Below are 22,432 nucleotides of genomic sequence, written 5' to 3' on the forward strand. Positions count from 1 at the left end.
AAAGTACGAAATAAATGTCAATGTGGGTACATGAATAAATGTAAATTTTTATACATGAATAAACATCGATTTGTGTTCATTAATAAATGTTGATTTTTGTACATGAATAAATGAATAAAGGTAGATTGTTGGACGGTGTGGGTAAATAAGGCATCCCCTCATAAGCCCTAATGCGTATTTTGGCAGGGGAAAGAGTATAAGACCCGGTCTTATTTTCGGGGAAATACGGTAGTAAGCTAATTTTCTCTACATGCAAAACTGAACTGTTTAATGTCTAACAATGTATCATGACTTTGGCCAGAATCATTTCTGAAGAGATTAAGCTACACAAGCAATGAACAGATATGAGAGCAAAAGTCAGACAGCAATATCTAAATTACTGCAACTGAGATGCAGGTCTCATTCACTTCGTCAAAACGGGTCCTCTGGATTAATTTCTTGTGCAAAGTAACAATCTAAGCAACATGCTTGCTTACAAAATGTTTCCATAAACATCTTACCTTGTCTTCCGGCGATTATCATCCTCATCATCAGAGTCACTATATTCTTCACTAACTCCAGATTCCTCTTTGAAGTCCGAGTTACCAGAGTCTTCACTGTTTTCAGAGACATTTTCTGAGAAAAAGAAAATACAGTCAGGAAGAAATAAGCATTGCTTTCATAAATAAAAGTTTTCTACAGCTAAGCAATGCACAATTAAGAAAGTTTATCAAAATCAACACCAGAAAGAGGACCTTGAATGAGACAACTGAAGGATTACAAATGGCACGAATCATAATTTATAGATTTAACTGTATGCACATGATCTCACCAGCTAAGTGAAAAAGCATGTGCAAATACAACTATCTGTCCTCCACGTTTCAAGTCCTTGCTATGACATCCTTAAGAGGTCGCTGTTAAAAGCAGCTACTCCAGAAATAACAGAAAAAGTACAGTTGTGTACACCTACCAGAAATGTAGATGTTCGAGTGTCTTCACTGTTGCAGTCATAACTGTAGGGTGCTCCTGCCGGCAGGCAGCCCGAGGTCGGCCAGAATCCCAAAGTCTGGGTCCGGCGTCGGCTGTATAAGCTAGTATCCTGACGTCAGTACGCCTTGGTACATAGCCCTCAGCCGACGCCATCTTCTCCAGCCTTTCTTGCCCTAGATGTCAGAAGTCCCCAACAAATCAAAAATGAATCCAACAAGGAAACACAAATACACCACAAATAAGAGAAAAAGAGGGTATAGGAGGGAGGGAAACCCCGACTGCAACAGTGAAGACACTCGAACATCTACATTTATGGTAGGTGTACACAACTGTACTATGTTCTTTGTGTTTCACTGTTGCAGTCATAACTGTAGGGTGGAATCCCAAAGCAGTGTAGAGGGGAGGAGGCTTTAGATAGAAGAAGGGGAGGCAAGAATACCCTGCAAGACAGCAGAGGCAAAGCCTGCCCTAGACTTAGAAAACAAGGGGAGATTGTAGTGCTTGGAAAAAGTATGCACAGAACTCCAAGTGGCAGCTTCCAAGATATCCTTGGTAGGGACTCCTCTGAGGAAAGCTGTAGAAGTAGCAGCTGCTCTAGTAGAATGACTTCTAATGGTCCCTGGAAACTGTTTCCCATGATGAGTGTAACAAAATCTGATTCCATAAGCAATCCATTTGGAAATAGTTTGTTTAGAAATAGGTTTTCCAAGAGAACTGGAGGCAAAGGAAACAAACAATTGGTTAGACTTTCTGAAATCTTTAGTCTTGTCCAAGTAAAATCGTAACTGTCTGTGCACATCCAATGAATGCAAAATCCTTTCCCCTTTATTTTGAGGATTTGGAAAGAAAGTAGGAAGGTGAATTGTCTGATTTAAAGCCACTTTCAAATCACCTTAGGCATGAAAGTAGGATTGGTCCTCAAGGATACTCTGTCCTGATGGAAAATAAGGTATGGTTCCACAGCCATGAGAGCTTGCAACTCTGAGACCCTTCTGGCAGAGGTCAATGCTAACAAAAGAACAGTCTTCCAGGATAGAAACTTAATATCTGAAGATGCAGCAGGCTCAAAAGGAGGCAAAGTAAGTTTTTCTAAAACATAATTAAGATCACAGGCAGGGACAGGAGGGGTCCTTGGAGGCCGCAAATTTTTAGCCCCTCTCAAGAACTGCTTCACCAAAGGATGAGAAAAAACAGGAGGATCAGAACTGTAATGCGCAGAGATAGCAGAAGCATGTATCTTAATGGAAGAAAAGGAAAGTCCTTTAGATAAAAGTTCCGAAAGGTAAAGCAAAATAGAGGAGAGATCAGGAACCTGAGGATCAGAGCCTCGGTCCTGCATCCAAATAGAAAACCTCTTCCATTTAGAGGCATAGGATTTCCTAGTGCTAGGCCGTCTAGCTTCCAAAAGAACATCCAAAACTTGTTTGGGAAGACTAGAGAAAATCAAATTCCTTTGAAGAGCCAAGCTGCCAGACAAAGAGTCTTGAGATTGGAATGTAGTAACTGACCCTGATGCTGGGATAGAAGCGAAGGGTTCAGTGGGAGAATCCAAGGAGGCCCCGAGAACAGGAGCTTTAAGGTTGGATACCAAAACTGTCGAGGCCAATTTGGAGCAATCAAGATGAGGAACTTGGGCTTGTCCTGTTTTATCTTCAGTAGTACCCGAGGCAGTAGAGGAAGAGGAGGGAAGGCATAAGCTGAAAGGCTTCTCCAGCTGAAGAACAGGGCATCCACTCTCCATGCTGTTTTGTGGAAGGACCTGGTGCAAAAGCGAGGCAGCTGATGATTGAGATGGGATGCAAACAGATCTATCTGGGGACATCCCCAAACTGCAGTAATCCTGTTGAACAAGTTGGTGTCTAGCATCCATTCGTGAGGATCTGTAATGTTTCTGCTCAGGCTGTCTGCTAAGAGATTCTGTTTGCCTGGAATGAATTGAGCCTGGAGATGCAGATTCAAATTTAGAGCTGTGTCCCATAGCCCCATAGCTAGTCTGCAAAGGGGTATGAATGAGAACCCCTGCTTGTTGATGTACCACATGACCGTGGTGTTGTCTGTGCGAATTAGCAGAGGTCCTGGTTGTAAAAGGTTTTTGAAGGCTAAAAGGGCATTTTGAACTGCCAACATTTCCTTCAGATTGATGTGCCAGTGAAGATGGTCCTTTGTCCAGGTTCCCTGCTGGCAATTGTCTAGAAAGTGTGCTCCCCAAGCATAATCCGAGGCGTCCGTGGTTAGGATTTGAGTAGGTTGAGGGAGACGAAAAGGTTTTCCTTCGTTTAAAGTGCAAGCCCTGGACCACCAGAGGAACTCCTTCTGGAGGCAGGGGATCAGAGGAATCAGAATATCCAGATCGTGGTAATGCTGTGACCATACACTTTTCAGATACCATTGAAGCTTTCTCATGTGAAGCCTTGCGTTTGGAATCAACAGAATGCAGGAAGCCATGTAGCCCAGAGCCTGCAGGAATTTCCTTGCAGTGAGCTGAGATAGAGTTACCAAGGTGTTGAAAGTAGAAGCCAGCTGAGTTTGCTTTTCTGGAGTGAGGAAGGCCCTTTGTAAGGTTGTATTTAAGAGGGCTCCCAAGAATACCATTTGTTGAGAAGGGATGAAATGTGACTTTTTTATGTTCACTGAGAATCCCAGTAGCAGGAGAAGACGTTGAACAAAGTCCAGATGTTGAAGCAGAAGATCTTTGCTGTCTGCCTGAATAAGGCAGTCGTCCAAATAGGGGTAAATCTGGATCCCCTGAAGTCTGCAGTAAGCCACTACTGGTGCCAGGCACTTGGTGAAGACTCTGGGCGCAGTAGATAAACCAAAGGGCAGAACAGAGAATTGAAAGTGCCTCGAACCTGCCTTGAATCTGAGGAATTTCCTGCGTTCTTGCCTGATAGGGATATGCAAATAGGCTTCCTTTAAGTCCAATGTCACCATCCAGGCATCCTGAGAGAGCATTGGAATTAGCTGTTGCAGAGTAAGCATCTTGAACTTTGGAATTTCCAAAAAGGTGTTTAAGACAGAAAGGTCCAGAATAGGTCTCCATGAGTTTTGTTTTCCGGGAACCAGAAACAGCCTTGAATAGAACCCTTTTCCCATTTCTGAGAGTGGAACAGGCTCTATGGCTCTCATGGCCAGAAGAGCATCCACTTGAGTTAAGGCCTCTGACCACTGAAGTTTTGGCAGATCTGGCCAACCGTGAGTCCTTGGCAAAGTGTGAAAGTGGAACTTGTAACCTTTTAAAATCACGTCCAATACCCATCTGTCCTGGGTAATACGAGTCCAATTTCTGTAAAAAAGAGACAGTTTTCCTCCGAGAGGGGCGTCCAGGTGAAGGGGTCCTGAAGCCCAACCGAGGGAGTCATTGAGTTTGCTTTCTTTGAGATTGGGATCTGTCTTCTCCCCTTCTAGGTGAAGAAGCAGTCCATTGTCTAGATCTGTAAGAGGTCTGGCCTTGACCACGACCTCTGGAGCGTCTATATCTTCCCCTTTGAGGCCTGTCAGACGTGGGAAAGGACCAATTTTTAGAGGGCCAATTCCTGGAAAATCTAGGAGGCTGAACTTGCAAGAAATCTTTTACAGTCTGCATGGATTTTGCCTTTTCTTCCATCTTTTAATAACTTCCTCAGCCTTAGAACCAAAAGAACATCTTGTTGAACAGGGCATCTAATAACTTAGCCTTAACCTGTTCAGGTAAACTTTGTTCACGAAGCCAGGCATGTCTCCTAATCACAGTACCAGAGGCAGCAGCCCTGCAAGAAGCATCCAAAGCATCAAAACCACAATGTAAGCTATGCTTGTTAACCTGTTCAGTAGCATGCAAAACATCCTGAAGTTCCTTGTCCTCTGCACAAGCAGGAAGGGAAGCAAGCTTTTGCTTTAAAACAGACAAAAGAAATTGCTGATATTTAAACATATGAAACTGGCAATTTAAAGCCCTTACAGACAGGGTAGCAGAAGTATATACCTTTTTACCCCACCTGTCTAAAGCACGAGAATCCTTCTCAGAGGGAATAGGATTTTTAGAAGTAGCAACCTTGGCAGCCTTAGAGCCCTGAGAAATAGTTTCAGGATCTGCAGAAGGGATTTTAAATAAAAATAAATGAGAGTCAGGAACCCTATAAAATCTATCAGGCTTAGAAGGAGCAGGAGGCATGGAATCAGGATTCAAATTAGCCTCAGAAAAAGCATCATCTACAATGTCCAAGACAGGAGGGATAGCTAAAGGCCTATGCTGAGGAAGAAGAAGAAATTCTCTAAGCCTCTTTTTGGAAGCAGAATATTCCTGTCCTTCCCAATGAAAATGTTCCCTCATCTCATGCAAGGTTTCTCCAAAAGAAAAATCCTCAGGCGGAGAGGCCGAGGGCAAAGAATCCTCAGCATCCGAGTCCTCATAAGGGGGAAAGGAATAGTCCTGATCAGAGGAAGAAACAGAAGATACAGAAGCCTGGTCAGAGGAATCCAGAGTAACATCCTGTCGAGGCCTTTTCTCAGGATGGGGGTGAGAACCCCTAATCATTGTAAGCAAATCTTCAGCCATCCTCAATAACTGTTTTTGTGTCTTGGGAGTGGATTCAGAAGCAGCTTGAGCTGGAACTTTAGACTTAGAAGGAGTCTTTGTCTTTGCCTTTGAAATAGTGATGTGAGTAGGCCTGAAAACCCCCTCAGAAGCCGGTACCTGCACAGCGGTTCCGGACCCATCTGAAGGAGCGACGTCCGAAGGTCCTGCAGCAGTTAAAATAGTGGGCCTTGATGGCTCCCCATGGGAGTCCATATCGGCCATCGGTTCAGAAGCGGCGGACGACAGGGGCTGCAAAAGCGCCTCACTGACGACAGCCGAACCGGACGCTGGCTCCAGCTGCAACGATTCCTGTTTGGACCTCGGAGGCCTGTCCTTGTCTTTGCGCTTCTTTTGAACTCCGGTAGCGTCCGACGACATTCTATAATTGAAGCGTCTGCCAAAATAATTTAAAGCCCAATCGTACCTGCGTTTGATAGTACGAGAGTTGAACCTGGCACAGAACCGACAACAAGAAACGTCGTGTTCAGGGCCTAAGCAAGGTAGACAGTAAGAGTGGAAATCTTTATGAGGTATTTGTTTCCCACACGCTATACAATTACTAACTTTTTCTGACATCGGAGGAACAAGAAAAAGATTCCCCAACGGGGTACTTAGCTTTGAGAAGAGAAGTAAGAACTTCGGACCGACAACAATCAAATACGCTGTTTGAAAATCGCCAACCAACGTTTTGCGAGCTGCTTTCCACCGCACGGCAAGAAAGACTGGAGAAGATGGCGTCGGCTGAGGGATATGTACCAAGGCGTACTGACGTCAGGATACTAGCTTATACAGCCGACGCCGGACCCAGACTTTGGGATTCTGGCCGACCTCGGGCTGCCTGCCGGCAGGAGCACCCTACAGTTATGACTGCAACAGTGAAACACGAAGAACATCAGCATTTCTGTATCTCAAAATGCACCATAAAAAGAAAGGCCTCACAATAACAGATCCCTGTAATTTTTCACAAAGGTATCCACAGTATTTCCCTGTCACACAGAATGACCATCACAAAGGACTCCAGTCAGTAAAGCTAAACAAGACATCATCACAAAAAGATTGGCAGATTAATGCCTTTCACTTTCAAAAGATTATAGGTCTGAGGATGGGTTAAAGGAACCAAAGAAGCAGCAAAACATAGAAAAATTATTTACTAAGAAGTGAACACATAAGGGGAAACCATACACTGGGGATCATGGCTGAAACAGGAAACATAGACAAACACCAAAATAAGCATAAAAAAGAATAAACTTCAAGTGTCACACCAGACAGCTTTGGAGTTGAACTTTCCTTGTGAAATTTTATCGTTAACATAGCATCATGAAAGGCAGACAAGAAAGTATAATTGTGTACCTACCATAAATGTAGATGTTCGAGTGTATTCACTGTTGCAGTCTTTACAATTGGGTTATCCTGCTGGCAGGCTACTCGCAGTCGGCCCGAGTTCCAAAGTCTAGGTCCGGCGTCGGTTGCTGTCACCTCCTCCCTGACATCAGTGCGCCAGGGGTATAAAAGATGCAGCCTACGCCATTTTCTTCAGTTTTGCTTGCCCCAGATGTCAGGGGCCCCTAAAATCGTAGGCTAAATTATGCCAATAAGCATGCATGCACAAAAAACAACTTTTCCTTCATCTACAAGCAAATACACCACATAGGTTGTAAAGAATAGAGAAGTACAGATAAGTCCCAGCAAAGGAAAAGGGGGATGGTGGGAGGGTAAACTGGACTGCAACAGTGAATACACTCGAACATCTACATTTATGGTAGGTACACAACTGTACTATGTTCATCGTGTTTCACTGTTGCAGTCATTACAATTGGGTTGAATCCCAAAGCTAAGGTTGGGAGAGTGGCTAAATAGGATTAGGAGAGGCTATCAGGCCTTGCAGAACTGCAGTGGCAAAGCCTGCCCTGGATTTAGAGTAGAGAGGTAAGTGACAGTGCTTTGTAAAAGTATGCACTGAACTCCAAGTTGCAGCCTCTAAGATGTTTTTGGTTGGTACCCCTTTGAGGAAGGCTGCTGAAGTGGCTGCTGCTCTGGTTGAATATGGCCTAATGCCCTTAGGCACTGATTTGCCATGCGGTGAATAGCAGAAACGAATGCAGTGGCCTATCCACTTTGAAATAGTCTGCTTTGAGATAGGCTTTCCTTGTGATTCTGCAGCATATGCCACTAGAAGTTGTTCAGTCTTTCTGGAAGCTTTGGTTCTGTCCAAGTAGAAGCGTAGCTGCCTGTGAATGTCCAAAGAATGCAGAATTCTCTCACCCTTATTCTGTGGGTTTGGATAAAAGGTAGGCAAATGAATTGTCTGGTTAAGGGCCACACTGGACACTACCTTAGGCATAAATGTACGGTTTGTCCTCACAGAAACCCTGTCAGGATGGAAAATGATAAAAAGTTCCACAGCCACGAGTGCCTGTAACTCAGACTCGTCTAGCGGAGGTTATTGCTAGGAGCAGAGCTGTTTTCCAGGATAAGAATTTTATATCAGCTGCAGAGGCTGGCTCAAACGGAGGCAGTGAGAGTTTTTCCAAGACATAGTTGAGGTCTCATGCAGGTACTGGTGCTCTCCTTGGAGGTCTTATGTTTTTGGCCCCTCTGAGGTGCTGCCTTAGTAATGGATGAGAAAAAATAGGTGGTTCTGTATTGTAATGAGCTGAAATGGCAGAGGCATGAATTTTAACTGATGAAAAGGAAAGGCCTTTATCAAGCATCTAAGTTTAAGTACTGCAAAATCTGAGGAATATTTGGAACAATCATGTCAAAACCTTGTGCCTGGTTCCAAGCACAGAATCTTTTCCATTTTTCTGCATAAGATTTTCTGGTGCTAGGCCTCCTGGCCTCCAAAATAACATCCATCACTGCTTTAGAAAGAGGTGTGTCTTGAATGGCTACATTATCCGCCATGCTGCCAGATGTAAGGTCCTGAGTTGGCTGCGCAGTATCTGACTGTCTTGTTGGGTTAATAAGTGAGGCATTTGTGGTAATGTCCAAGCCGGGCATTGAAACAAGCTCTTTAGGATTGGGTACCAGTGCTGGCGGGGCCAGTCTGGGGCAATCAGTATCATTTTTGGTTTCTCTTGTCTGACCTTGAGGAGTACCTTGGGGAGGAGAGGCAGAGGAGGAAAGGCATATACTGTTAGGTTTTTCCAGCTGAAAGATAGGGCATCCACTTTCCATGCTTGCTTGTGGTAAGTCCTTGTGCAGAATCTCTGTAGTTGGTAGTTGTGAGGGGAGACAAACAGGTCAATGTCTGGGCATCCCCAGTTCCTTGTTATCATGCTGAAGGCTTGTGGATCCAATTTTCACTAGTGGGGATCCATTAGGTTTCTGCTTAGTTCGTCTGCCAGAGTATTTGTCCTTCCTGGCAGGAATTGTGCTTGCAGATTTACTTGGTAAATCAATGCTGTGTCCCACAAGTTCATGGCTAGCCTGCAGAGGGGGTAGGAATGTGTGCCTCCCTGCTTGTTTATGTACCACATGACTGTGGTATTGTCCGTCTATCAGTAGTTGTCCTGGATGAAGTAGATCCTTGAAGGCTGTCAGGGCATTCTGAACAGCTAGCATCTCTTTTTGATTGATATGTAGATGCATTTGACTTGTGGACCATGTGCCCTGAATACATCTTCCTACCATATGGGCCCCCCAGGCATAATCTGATGCATCTGTTGTTAATGTCTGCCTGGCTGTGGGTAAGGTGAATGGCTGTCCCGTGTTGTGGTGACAGGCTTTTGCCCACCATCGAAACTCCTGTTGCAGGCAGGGAATGAGGGTAATTATTGTTTCCAGGCTGTGGCAATGTTGAGTCCAAACACTTTTTAGATACCATTGAAGTTTCCTCATATGCAGTCTTGCATATGGAATTAGCAGAATGCAGGATGCCATGAAGCCCAAAGCCTGCAGAATTTTTCTTGCAGATAACTGGGTCTTTGTTGCCAACATTTTGAAATAAGTAGTCAGTTGTCTGTGTTTGTCTGGCGTGAAATAAGCCATCTGGGCAGTTGTATTTAAGCTTGCACCCAGGAATATTATCTCTTGAGAGGGTACGAGTTTTGATTTCTTTTCGTTTACTGTGTACCCTAGACCTGTTAGTAATCTTTTTACAAACGCCAGAGGCTGTAGTAGAATGTCCTTGTTCTCTGCTTGAATACGGTAATCGTCCAAGTAAGGATATATTTGTATTCCTCTGTCTGCAAAATGCAATTACTGGTGCCAGGCATTTCGTGAAGACCCTGAGCGCAGTAGATAAGCCAAAAGGCAGTGGAGAGAATTGGTAGTGCATTGAGCCAGCTATAAATCTGAGGTATCTTCTGCATGATTGTCTGATTGGGGGACATGCAGGTGTGCCTCTTTTAGGTCTAAAGTCAAAAGCCAAGCCTTCTTGGCCAGCATGGGCAGAAGCTGCTGCAGAGTTAACATTTTGAATTTTGGAATATCCAGGAATGTGTTTAGGATAGACAGGTCCAGTATTGGTCTCCAGGCTTTGTTCTTTCTGGGCACCAAGAATAGCCTTGAGTAGAATCCTAGTCCATGCTTTTGCTATGGTACTAGCTGAATGGCTCTCATGTCCATGAGGGATGAAACTTGTTTTTGTGCCTCTGCCCATTGATTGCGTAGCAGGTCTGGCATACCGTTTGGCCTTGGCAGGGTGTGAAAGTGGAACCTGTAGCCTTGTGATATGATATTTAAGACCCATTTGTCCTGGGTGATCATGTGCCAATTTTGTGAAAAAAGTGCTAGTTTCCCCCCCAAAGGGGCTGCCAGAAGATAAGTGCTTGGTGCTGGCAGGGGAAGTCATTGAGACCGTTTCCTGTATGGCTGTGATTTTTCCTCTCCGCTTTTGGAGGTAGAAGCATCCCATTGTTTAGGCCTGTATGAGCCTTGGGGCTGTGATCTGCCTCTGGGGCATCTGTATCTGCCTCTGTGGCCTGTCTGACACTGGAAAGGACAAATTCTTTGTAGGCCAGTTTCTGTTAAATCTAGGAGGCTGTACCTGCAAGAAATCCTTGACTGTTTGCATAGATTTAGCTTTGTCCTCCATTTTCTTCAACACCTCTTCTGCTTTAACACCAAACAAGGTATCATGCTGTAATGGAGCATCTAATAGTTTTGCTTTAACATGATCAGGCAGATTCTGTTCTTCCAAGCATGCCTCCTAATGACAGAACCTGTAACAGCAGCCCTGCAGGAGGAATCTAGAGTATCAAAACCACATTGCAAAGTATGCTTTCCCATTTGTTCAGCTGCATGCAATAAATCCTGCATTTTTTTGTTTTCTGCACATTCTGAATCTGTTAACATTTTCTGTTTAAGCAGTGACATAAGATATTGCTGATATTTAAGCATATGAAACTGGCAATTTAAAGCTCTTACAGCCAAGGTAGCAGAAGTATAAATCTTTTTCCCCCATCTGTCCAGGGCTCTTGAATCCCTATCAGAAGGGATAGGGTGTTTTGCAGTGGAAGCCTTGACCCCTTTGGGACCCTGAGAGAGAGTTTCTGGGTCAGCAGCAGGGTTTTATGAAGAAATTTATGTGAATGAAGAACCCTGTAGTATCTGTCTGGCTTAACAGGAGCTGGTGGTAAAGAGTCAAGAGACAGACCAGACTCTGAAAATACATCATCTACAATGTCTAAAACAGGAGGGATAGCAATGGGCCTGTGCTGAGGTAATAAAAGGAAGTCTCTGAGCCTTTTCTTAGATTCTGAGTAATCTTGGCTCTCCCAGTGGAAATGCTCCCTCGTAGTATGCAGGTCTCCCCAAAAGAATAATCCTCAGGAGGAGAGGCTGAAGGGATAGATTCTTCAGCATCAGAATCCTCATAGGGAGGAAGAGAATATTCCTGTTCAGAAGAGGAATCAGAGAAAATGGAAACCTGATCTGAAGATTCATATTCTATCTCTTGCCTACGCCTCTTATCAGGAGGGGGATGGGAACCCCTGATCAAAGTAATTAGGTCTTTGGCCATTTTAAGTATCTGTTTTTTAGGCATGGTGGCCTGTCCAAGAGAATGCTGTACTTGTTTCTTTGTCTTTAGAGCTGCTTTAGTCTTTGCCTTTGAAGCTGAAGTAGGTTTCACATAACTGTGTAGGTCTGGAAACACCCTCAAAAGCCGATGCCTGCTCAGCGGCTCCGGCCCATCTGAGGCAATAGTTTCCGAGTGTCCAATACCTTGAGTTTCCAAAGGCCTAGTCAGCTCCATGTGGGAGTCGGAAGCGGCCTGTAGCTCTGAGAACTGACGAACCGGCGACAGGGCTAGCGGAAGCCTCATCGTCGGTTTTGGACCTCGGATGCCTGTCCTTTTCTTTTTCTTTGCGCTTTTTATAAACTCCGGTAGTTGGCTGTTCCGACGGCATCATATAATTGAATCTTCTGCCAAAGTAATGAAATGTAAAATAGTACCGACGCTTAATAGTACGTTGGTTAAATCTAGCACAAAACCGACAACTAGCAACGTTGTGGTCAGGACCTAGGCAAGGAATACAGTAAGAATGAAAATCCTTATGAGGTATTTGCGCCCCACAGGAAATACAATTATTAACTTTTTCTGACATTGGTCTGGAGCAAGAAAAAAGTTTCCCCAATGGGGTTACTTAGGTTTAATGAAGACTTCGGATCTGAAATTCGAATTTGAAAATCTCAGGAGTCGGACGACCGGCACTTGCGAACTGCTTTTGCGTTGGGCACTGCGCGGCAAGAAAGACTGAAGAAAATGGCGTTGGCTGCATCTGTTATACCCCTGGCGCACTGACGTCAGGGAGGAGGCGACAGCAACCGACGCCGGACCTAGACTTTGGAAATCGGGCCGACTGCGGGTAGCCTGCCAGCAGGATAACCCAACTGTAATGACTGCAACAGTGAAACACGATGAACATCTGCATATCCCTGGAGTAGAACGAAAGGGCAAAGTACATTTGTACATGCTGTTCTTGATCTTTGCAGTGTTTAAAAATGGCATAATTTGATAGCTTAAATGCTTCTATACCCCACATTTATTTACATTTACAATTAGAAGTGTTCCTCATATTTCAAATAATGACCACCATATAGATTCAAAACCTTGGATGGGTTTCATCTGGAGTCTTTATCACACTGTGCTTTATTCGATTCTGTGCATTTTTAACCTCAAAATGCATTCTCATATGTTGGTTTATCCATTGAGAGGGTATCTGCACCAAATCACTGACTTTTACATCATCTGATTTCAAGCCTTCTGAAGTTAAACTGTGACCCACACACATCAACTTTTTTTCTCACTGCTAACTGCTTACACTTGGAGATGAGCTGTCTACTAGTAAAAGCAATTCATTAGGACAGCTATGAGCATTCCTTGCTGAGAGAAAGGTTCAGAGTAGTAGACATTTAAAGGTGCAATAGCAAACAGTTCAATGAAAAAATAAAGTCTGAAATTGTGGGAAGTGAATATGCTATATAAGTAGTTGCATTCCCATCAGCCTTAATGCACTTAATATAGCCTTACAAGAATTAGTTAATTTATTAAAGGTAGTCAGTACACTTTTTCTTCAGGCTAGGAGTTATGTTACTAAATAAAATCTAATTTGTCTATGCACGTCCAAAGAGTGCAGTATTCCTTCCCCTTTGTTTTGTGGATTCGGAAAAAAGGGAAGCAAATGAATGGACTTGATTTAGGGCCACACTAGACACCACCTTGGGCATAAAGGATGGATTTGTCCGGAGGGAAACCCTGTTTGCATGGAAGATAATGAAGGGCTCCACTGCCATAAGGGCCTGAAATTCAGACACTCTTCTAGCTGAAGTGATGGCTAGACGGAAGACTGTTTTCCAAGAAAGGAATTTCAACTCTGCAGTTGCACCTGGTTCAAATGGAGGGAGAGTGAGCTTTTCCAATACAAAGTTAAGATCCCAGGCTGGAGTAGGGGCTCGCCTTGGGGTTCTTAAATATTTAGCCCCTCTGAGGGAATTGCTTTAACGGGGGGTGAGAGAAGAGGTGGGTTCAGTATTATAATGTGATGAAATGGCAGAGGCATGAATTTTAATTGACAAGAAAGATAGGCGCTTGAGAAGCATTTCTGTTAAGTACTGAAGAATATGAGGTAAACTGGGCACCTTAGTGCCCATCCCGAGTCTCGCTCCAGAAGCAGTACCTTTTCCACTTTTCAGCATAGGATTTTCTAGTACTAGGTCTCCCTTCTTCCAGAATGATATTTAGCACCTGCTTACTGACGGGTGCTATTGGAGAGCTCAAGGAATTATCCAAGCTGCAGGGTTCAGGGTTTGAAGCTGAGGGTGCAGAATCCGGCCCGCCTGCTGGGACAGCAAGGAAGGGGACTGAGGTAGGCACCATGGATCCAACAGTATCATACTGCGCAAGAGGGGGTACCAGTGCTGGTGAAACCAGTACGGTGCAATCAGTATTGTCCTTGGTTTGTCCTGTTTGATCTTTAGCAAAACTTTCGAAAGGAGAGGAAGAGGGGAAAAGGCATAAACTGAGAGGCTTTCCCGGGTAAAGGACAGGGCATCCACCTTCCAAGCTCAACTGTGGGGAGTCAGTGTACAGAATTTGTCCAATTGGTAGTTCTGAGGAGAGGCAAACAGGTCTATCTCTGGAGTCCCCCATTTGTTCCTCAAGATGTTGAATATTTTTGGTTCCAGTTTCCATTCGTGTGGGTCCATGAGATTTCTGCTTAGGTCGTCTGTCAGTTAATTTAGCTTGCCTGGCAAGAAATGAGCTTGTAGGTGCACTTGGTAGCTCAAGGCTGTGTTCCATAGAGCCATGGCTAGTCTGCAGAGAGGGTACGAGTGGGGTTCCCCCCTGCTTGTTTATATACCAGATAACTGTGGGGTTGTCCATCTTTGCCAATAATTGTCCTGGAAGGATAAGGTCTTTGAAGGCTGTCAGGGAATTCTGTACAGCTAACATTTCTTTTTGGTTGATATGCAGATGCATCTGACCATTTGCCCTGAATGCACCGCCCTGCCAAGTGAGCCCCCCCCCCCCCACATAGACTGATACGTCTGTAGTCATGGTTTGGGTGGCAGGGTGTAGATTTAAAGGAAGCCCCTTGTTTAGGTGGCAGGCCTCTGCCCACCAAAGGAACTTTGTCTTTATACATAGAATGATAGGAATCATTGATTCCAGGTCCTGAGAATGTTGACACCATAGGCTTTTTAGATACCACTGAAGTTTCCTCATACGCAGTCCTGCATATGGAATAAGTAGAATGCAAAAGGCCATGAACCCCAGGGCTTGCAGGATTTACCTTGCAGATAGCTGGGTCCTTGTGGCCAGTAGTTTGAAGTAGGCTGTCAAACTTGTTTCTCTGGCATGAGGTAAGCCATCTGGGAGGTTGTGTTCAAGCTTGCTCCCAGGAATACAATTTGTTGGCAGGGTACTAAATGAGATTTCTTTTCTTTTATGGTGTACCCCAGTGAGGTTAGAAGTTTCTTTACAAATGCCAGATGTTTTAATAGCATGTCCTGGCTTTCTGCCTGAATTAGACAATCATCCAGGTATGGGTATATCTGAATATTTCTCTGCCTGCAAAATGCGATGGCTGGATCTAGACACTTTGTGAATACCCTGGGCGCAGTAGATAAGCCAAAGGGAAGTGCAGAGAACTGATAGTGCATGGAGCCTGCTCTGAAAGTAAGGTATTTCCTGCACGATTCCCTTACTGGAATGTGCAGGTAATCTTCCTTTGAGTCTAAGGTTGCTAACCAGGCCTCTTTGCCTAGCATAGGAAGCAGCTGTTGAAGTGTTAGCATTTTGAATTTTTGGATTACCAAAAACGTGTTTAGAATAGAGAGATCCAGGATAGGACTACAGGAGCTGTCTTTTCCAGGTACCAGGAAAAGTCTTGAGTAAAAACCTTGTCCTCTTTCTTCTGCTGGGACAGGTTGAATAGCCCTGATACTTAGAAGAGAGAACCTGCTGTTGAGCCACTGCCCACTGATTTGGGCATAGGTCTGGCCAACCGTTTGGGGTTGGTAAAGTGTGGAAGTGGAATCTGTATCCTTGGAAAACTATATTTACAACCCATTTGTCCTGGGTAATGAGTTCCCAGTTTTTTGCATGCAAGGCGATCTTCCTCCCAAGGGAGCAGACAGTTGAGCAGGGCTTAGAAGGGTTAAGGTTAAGTCACTGTGATGTTTTGCCATAGAGGGGTGTCTTACTACTTCCAGATTTGGAAGTGGGAGCCTGCCACTGCTCAGGCCTGTGTGTACCTTGAAACAATTGGTTTGATTTTCTAAGGTCTTTGGTCCTGTGTAAATAAAAACATAATTGTCTATGAACATCCAGTTGGTGGACTCTATATTCTGCCTTGTTGCCGTAAGTGGGGAAGAAAACAGGAAGCTCAATGGACTGATTTAAATTATACTCTGAACATACTTTTGGCAAGGAGGATTGGTCCTAAGAGAGACTCTATCTTTGTGAAAAATGAGATATGGCGGGTGAATAGACAAAGCATGTAATTCAGAAACCCGTCTAGCTGAAGTGATAGCAACCAAGAAAAGGGTTTTCCATGATAGAAATTTCAGGGGACAAGATGCTGCTGGTTCAAAAGGTGGAAGAACCACAAAAGCTAAAACCAAGTTTAGGTCCCGTGGGGATTCTCTTACCGGGGGGCGTAAAAGAGTTGTACCTCATAAGAATGCTCTGCACAACTTATGGGACATGATGTTAGAACCTGAGTCTCCTACATGAAAATTGGAGATGGCAGGTAGTTGGACCCTAATCGTAGCTGCAGCTGCCCTTCTTTCAAAGGTTTTGGCCAGAAAATCAATAATCTTCTGACCAGGAGCAGTGAAGGGATCAATAACACTACTCTTCTATCATGTATGACACTGGTAAAACCTGAAAAGACCACTGAGTGAAAAGAAGCCACTGCAGAATCCGCATGTGGAAGCATGCCAAAGGAACTAGTATAATTCCTGTGGCCATTGAGCCCAAGACTTGCAATACTTCTCTTGCCTGAACTCTCGTCTTCTTTATGAGAAACAAAACTTGCTGATGAATGGTTGACACACTGTCTTGAGGCAGCTTTGCTATCATGCGTCTTGTATCTAAGTCTGCCCCTATAAAGGTAACAGACTGACAAGTCAACAAGGCAGACTTTTCGTAGTTTATGGTTATGCCCAGCTGGGAACAAGTTTGGATTCTGTAGTCCCATGTTCTGATCAACTGATGCTCAGTGGTAGCAGTGAGGAGCCAGTCGTTTAGATATGGAAACACCTGGAATCCTAGATGCCTCTCAGGTGAGCCGTGACCACTGCAATATACACTCGAACACCCTGGGGGCTGTGGTGAGACCAAAGGGCAGGGCTCTGAACTGATAATGACTGCCTCCCAGCCGGAAGAGTAGGAATCTCCTGGATTGCCTGTCCACTTTAATGTGGTAGTACACGTCCTGGAGAGCTATGGAGCACATCCAACTGTCCTGACCCAAAAAGGGAAGAATGGACTGCAGTGTTACCATCCAGAACTTTGTCTTTTTTACTGACTTGTTTAGCTTGCTGAGATCTAAAATGGGTCTCCAGTCCCCTTGTCTTTTTTGGATCTATAAAGAACCTTGAGTAAGTTCTGGATTCAATTTGGTCTGCAGAGACTTCTTGGATGGCTCTTTTTTCTAGCAATTTTTGCACCTCCTGGATTGAGTGATCCCGAAGACTGGGTGGAACATCTGGGATAGAACATTTTTCTTTTGGGGGGGGGGGGTAACTGGGAAAAATTAATTTTGTAACCCCTGGATATTATAGACAGTACCCATGCTTCTCTCGTGATAGTTTGTCAGGCTGCTGGGTACAGTGATAGTCTGTCCCCGACTGCCTCCAGAGGTGGACAGTCGGGCCTCCCTTCAGGAGTGCTGGAAGGGCCTAGTAGAAAACGTATCTCTGTTGCCCTGCTGTTGTGGACCCCCTCTGCCGAGAGGGCAGGGTCTTCCGTTGTTGTTTCCCCCTCTACCCCTGTGGGAAATATCTCCACTTGTGTCAAGTGAAGCTCCCTGGGATTTTCGGAACCATACCTTTTCACTCTTCTGACCATTAGGATAGGGACTAGATGGAGTGAAAAGACCAACTCCTACAGCAGAGAGAGTCTTGCCATCCTGTTCACACCTGGTGAGAGTCTCTTTTAACCGAGGTCCAAACAAGGACGAGCCATTGAAGGAGCTATTGGTAAATGGAGGCTTGAAAGGTTCCGCAAACTGACAAAGGAGCATCCAGGAATGTCTCCACAAAACTACTCTGATACCTGCTGCCCTACGGGCTCCATCTGCTGCACAAGACAGGAGCCTCATGAAGAAGTTAACCACTGAAGTCAAGGTCGCAAGCTGGGAAGCCACCTTGTTCGCAACTCCCTCAGTTGTAGGATCTTGCAGGGTATCTCCTAGCTTCTTCAGGAGATCCCTCTGAAGTCGTGTGAAGTGTGACAAGTAATTCAGTGACCTGAGAATAAAGGTCACTGAAGAGACCATAGGCTTCCCATACCTGTCCATCGTACAAGACTCCTTGTTCAGCGGATGGACAGATGAAGTTTCCACAAGTTCCTTCTTAGTGGCTGCTGCCACCACCATGGCATCAACAGGGACTCCTCTGGAAAAGGATTTATCCTCGGGAGCAGTAATAAATTTATTTGGTCTCCTCGAAACTGGTTCCATGGTCTCTGGAGCGCTTCATGTCTTCTGACTCACTACAGACAAAAGTGGGTCAAAAGGCGGAAAGACCTTGGAGGGTTGGGAAACAAATGCGTCCAGGTAGACAGACTCATCCTCAGAAGGGGCTAGGGACTTCCAGCCACCCCTCTAAGGATTTCCAAGATGTCTGAAAAGGAGAAATCCTCAGAGGGGGACCGTGGGGACCCTTCAGAGTCATCCAAGTCCGTCTCTGAAGTGATGGACTCGGGTGGGTCCAGATGCTTTCTCTTGCATCTTTTCTTCCGAAGGACCTCCTCCGAATGTTTGTGGGAGGTTTCGGAAGAAGTGGGGTCGCCCAATGGGGCGTCCTGGGTCACAGGTTCCCTATGCTTGCAGACAGGAGGAGGGTCAAAGGCAGGCATAGGCACCGAGGGAGAAGGAGCCAATGGAACAGAGGGTGTAGCAGTCTCAGGAGACAGCATCCTTCTCATCCCCCCCGAGGGCACCTCGGTCCCGAGTCGAAGGAGCCTTTGGCTCTGAAGAGCCTGGAGATCTCCTGTGAACTGAGAGCGACGGCTCTGAGGCTGATGTGGGAGCTGAGCTCACCTGCACTGAAGCTCCGAGTGAGACAGCAGGGTCGGACAAGGGTCCAATACCACTTCCCCCATTCAGAGTCGGCGAGAGACCTTTGGAGCCCAGATCCCTCGATGGACTGAGACATCGAGGAGATCATAGTGGGTGTTGGAACCGATAAAGGAGAAGTAACCAGAGCCGACTGTTCCACCACCATGACCTCCATGCAATCTGGCACCGCCCTCCAGAAAGTCGGAGGAGGAACTGATGGAGAAGCTGGATGGGCTGAAGGAGCCAATTCCTTATGGGCTGGGCTCGATAGTAATTTAGCAAGTGCCTGTGACTTGAGGTGCCTACTGACCACTCTCTCCACGTCACGATCCAAAAGGCTGGAGGACCGAGAGGAGTGCGAAGAGGACCAGGGACTGCCAGCTCCAGACTGCAGCAAAGGAGATTGTGGAGCAGAGCGTACTGGTTCCAAAGGAAGAGACCCTATTCTCTTATGGGTCCGGACTGGCTCCGGGGAAACAGATGGAGCCGCCGGAGACTTAGCTTTGTCGGGGCAAAACTAGGAACCAACAGAGCCAAAGGTTTTTCAGTGGATTTTGTCTACTCCGAACTCGGAACCGATGGCTTAGTGGGTTTTTCGGACACTTCAGCTGGCTGAGGACCCTGAGAGGACGAATCTTGAGGGCTCTTCAGAAGGCCACACAAAATTAACTTATTCTTTCTCTCCTGCAGGACTCTGGAACTGAAAGCATGACAGTGCATGAGTACTGCAGGTGAACAGCCCCTAAACAATATACACAACTTGTGTACCCGTCCGTAAGGGACATTTTTTGGCAACACGAGTTGCATTTTTTGAACCCAGTGGGTTTTGATTCTTTGGACATAGTGGATAATTGACAGAAAATATTACCACAGCGCTAGAAAAACAAAGCTGTAATAGCTAACAGCACACAACAAAAACTACTACAAGGCTGCAACGGCTAGCCCAAACAACAAGAAAGGAAAAACTCTCTCTCTCTTTTTTTTTTTTTAAAGGGAAGAGAAGAAAAAAGGGGGAGAGCCTTTAACGTAAACGGTGACTCCCCCAAAAAGAGAGCCTCTACCTTAAAACGGCTATCCCAGAAAGGGTGGGGAAAAATAAAACGAACCCTCTAATTTAAATGGGCTCAAAGGGGAAGGCAAGGCCTGAGGAGAAAACGACATCCAAAAATACCCACAACAAGTAGAAAAAAGGGTTGTTACACTAACAGGGGATAATATACACTCTAACTATGTTAATTAAACAAAAAAAACCCTGAGAAGGATAACAATATAAGTGAAAAAAGCACTAAGTACTTCGCCTGAGCCAGTAGTCGCAATCTCAATGCTGCAAGCGGCAAATGAGATCTGGGTAGCTACTGCTAGGCATGTTGGGATAGGGGTTAGCCTCAAGCCAGTTAAAGCTCTCGAGCTATATTAAATCGGCCGAGTCGGAGCAGAGAATTGGCTCCAAACCTAACCAGCAAGGAAGGAAGGCGAGATGGGACAACATAACATATTATATTAACAAATGTAGGGTGCAAACAGCAATTCTGCACATGACACACATGGATAGCAATGAGCATGTGAATTTGATAAAGGAAGGATTTCATGATAAACATTCAGAAGAATATCAGGGACAAATGAAAAGGTGAGTAATACTACAAGACTGCTAGATGGGCTGCAATAATGACAGTAGAAGAAAAAAGACAATGGTAGATTTGTGGCAGAAAGAGGTCACTAGCATGCGAGTGTATTGTGTCGGCATGTATTTATATTATACCAAGGAGCTCAAAAAATGCGGGGGTACACAATTAGAATTGAGTAGGGAATGTTAATTATGGGTAGGGACTGGACCTTGATTTGCAAAAGTGAGGATCTATCAGGGGACCTAGAAGGAAAAAATATAAAACAATGGCAGTTTTCTGAAGAAACTTATGAGAATATTTGGTTTGGAAGATGTGAATTCAGTAGTATGAACTCAGACACAATGTACAGATTATTCATCAAGATAACTGCTCCAGAATGGATAGAAATTTTATCTCATAGGAACATGTGCATTTAACTGAAAGCTTAGACACACATCCATTAACTACTTCAGGCTATGCTCAGATAAAAGATAAGATGCAGAGAAATTAAGTAAAATGAGGCACTGGGATTTTCCTACCTACTTGTTAAAAACAGAAGAATTTAAGAAATGGGTAGTGGAAAGGATCCCTGAGTTATTAGGGAAGATAGATAATACTTTAGAAGGGATAGATAGATGAAATAAAAATGAAGTTTAAATACGATACAAATAAGAGAAATAAAGATACGGGAACAAAATAATGGGAATTATTTGGAAGGATTAACAAAAGATTACAGTATTACAGTGCAATGGGAATCTCACAGAACAAGATGAACAACTGCAGAGTGATAAATAGAAAATAAGGGAGTATTTCAATAATATGCATGGGCTAAGAAAGGCTGCTATTAAGAAAATATTTTTTGATAATACCTCCAGATCACAAACACTTTTAGCACAGCCAAATGGGCAACAGAAATCAAGAGAGGTTGTTGCCAAATCTATGAAGCCTTATGACAAGACAAATAACCGGAGATCCTACAGAAGTATTTAAAGTTGTTTCAGAAATGTGCAACAGCAAACAAAAAGAGCAAGGTCCAGACAGGCCAATATAATCAAGTAATTTTATTATAAACAGATGTGAACACTTTCGGGTAGATCCCTTCTTCAGACAACTACATAAAAAACAACTTTAACAGCAAAGGCTCATTAAGGGCTCATCAGTCAAATACAAATCAACGAATCACAAACATTGTTTAACCCGCCTCTTTTTTTAATGCAGGTTTTAAAGGAATAGAGCTATTTAGCCCTGGTGGGCTATCTGCTGCTAGCTCTAAGATCCATTGTACTTCAGTGCATTCAGTTTTGTTTACTACACCTTCCCCTCTTTTATTCATTCTTATAATATATAACACCAAAAAAAGAAAAACCTGCTCTTTTTGTTTGCTGTTACATGTTTTGAACTGTTTGAGCAGAATACTTAAGGGAAGCAAGAGATTTTTGTTTTTACTTCAGAAATGTTAAGAAAAAATGTATAAATCAGAGGAATGTGGAAACTAAGAAAATGCACAAATGGAAATATTTATGTAATTATGCAAAGGTTAGAGGAAAATTAGGCTCAACAATTAACAGGCAAGATGGGAAGAGATGACATAAAAATAATGTATAGAGAACAATCAGGGAAATCTCAAGGAAAAGATGGCTTTCTTGAGAAGTCTGGAAATTGGGAGGGAAGAAACTATTGAAGATAAAGAACGTTTTTGCTTAAAAGTATTTTAAGAGGGGGGGTGTAAGGGCATCCTGGAAGAAAGCTGTGGTGGGAAAGACCCTTCTGATCCACCCTCATTTAAACCCAATTCAATTTTAAACCATGACTGCAAAGTGCTAACATTTACATTGGCTAAGACAATGGCAGAGACATTGCCAAAAGTAACAGATATGATCAATATGGAGGGAAGGAAAAGATCAATAAAACAATGATACACAGGGAAGCAGAAGACAAGAAAAACCTGCCGTTGTTGGGGGGCCTTGATGCAGAGAAAACAATAGTGTCAGTTGGGATTTTAAGAGTAGGGAAATGGCAGCATTTTCAAATCCTATGAAAATAACAGGATTAATTATGAGGATATACCA

At 44.2% G+C, this 22,432-nt stretch overlaps 1 protein-coding gene across 1 annotated transcript in view; it reads right to left on the reverse strand.

Annotated features, from left to right (window-relative positions):
• Positions 1-22,432, reverse strand: part of ATRX (ATRX chromatin remodeler) — a 3,779,564-nt gene that overhangs the window by 1,932,234 nt on the left and 1,824,898 nt on the right. The window contains exon 12 of the mRNA XM_044057254.1: positions 501-615. Coding sequence (XP_043913189.1) covers positions 501-615 — 115 coding nt within the window. The remainder of the gene's footprint in view (positions 1-500; positions 616-22,432) is intronic.

Source organism: Protopterus annectens, chromosome 15.part0, assembly GCF_019279795.1.
Source record: "Protopterus annectens isolate FY-2018-M chromosome 15.part0, PAN1.0, whole genome shotgun sequence".
Taxonomy (NCBI): domain Eukaryota; kingdom Metazoa; phylum Chordata; order Ceratodontiformes; family Protopteridae; genus Protopterus; species Protopterus annectens.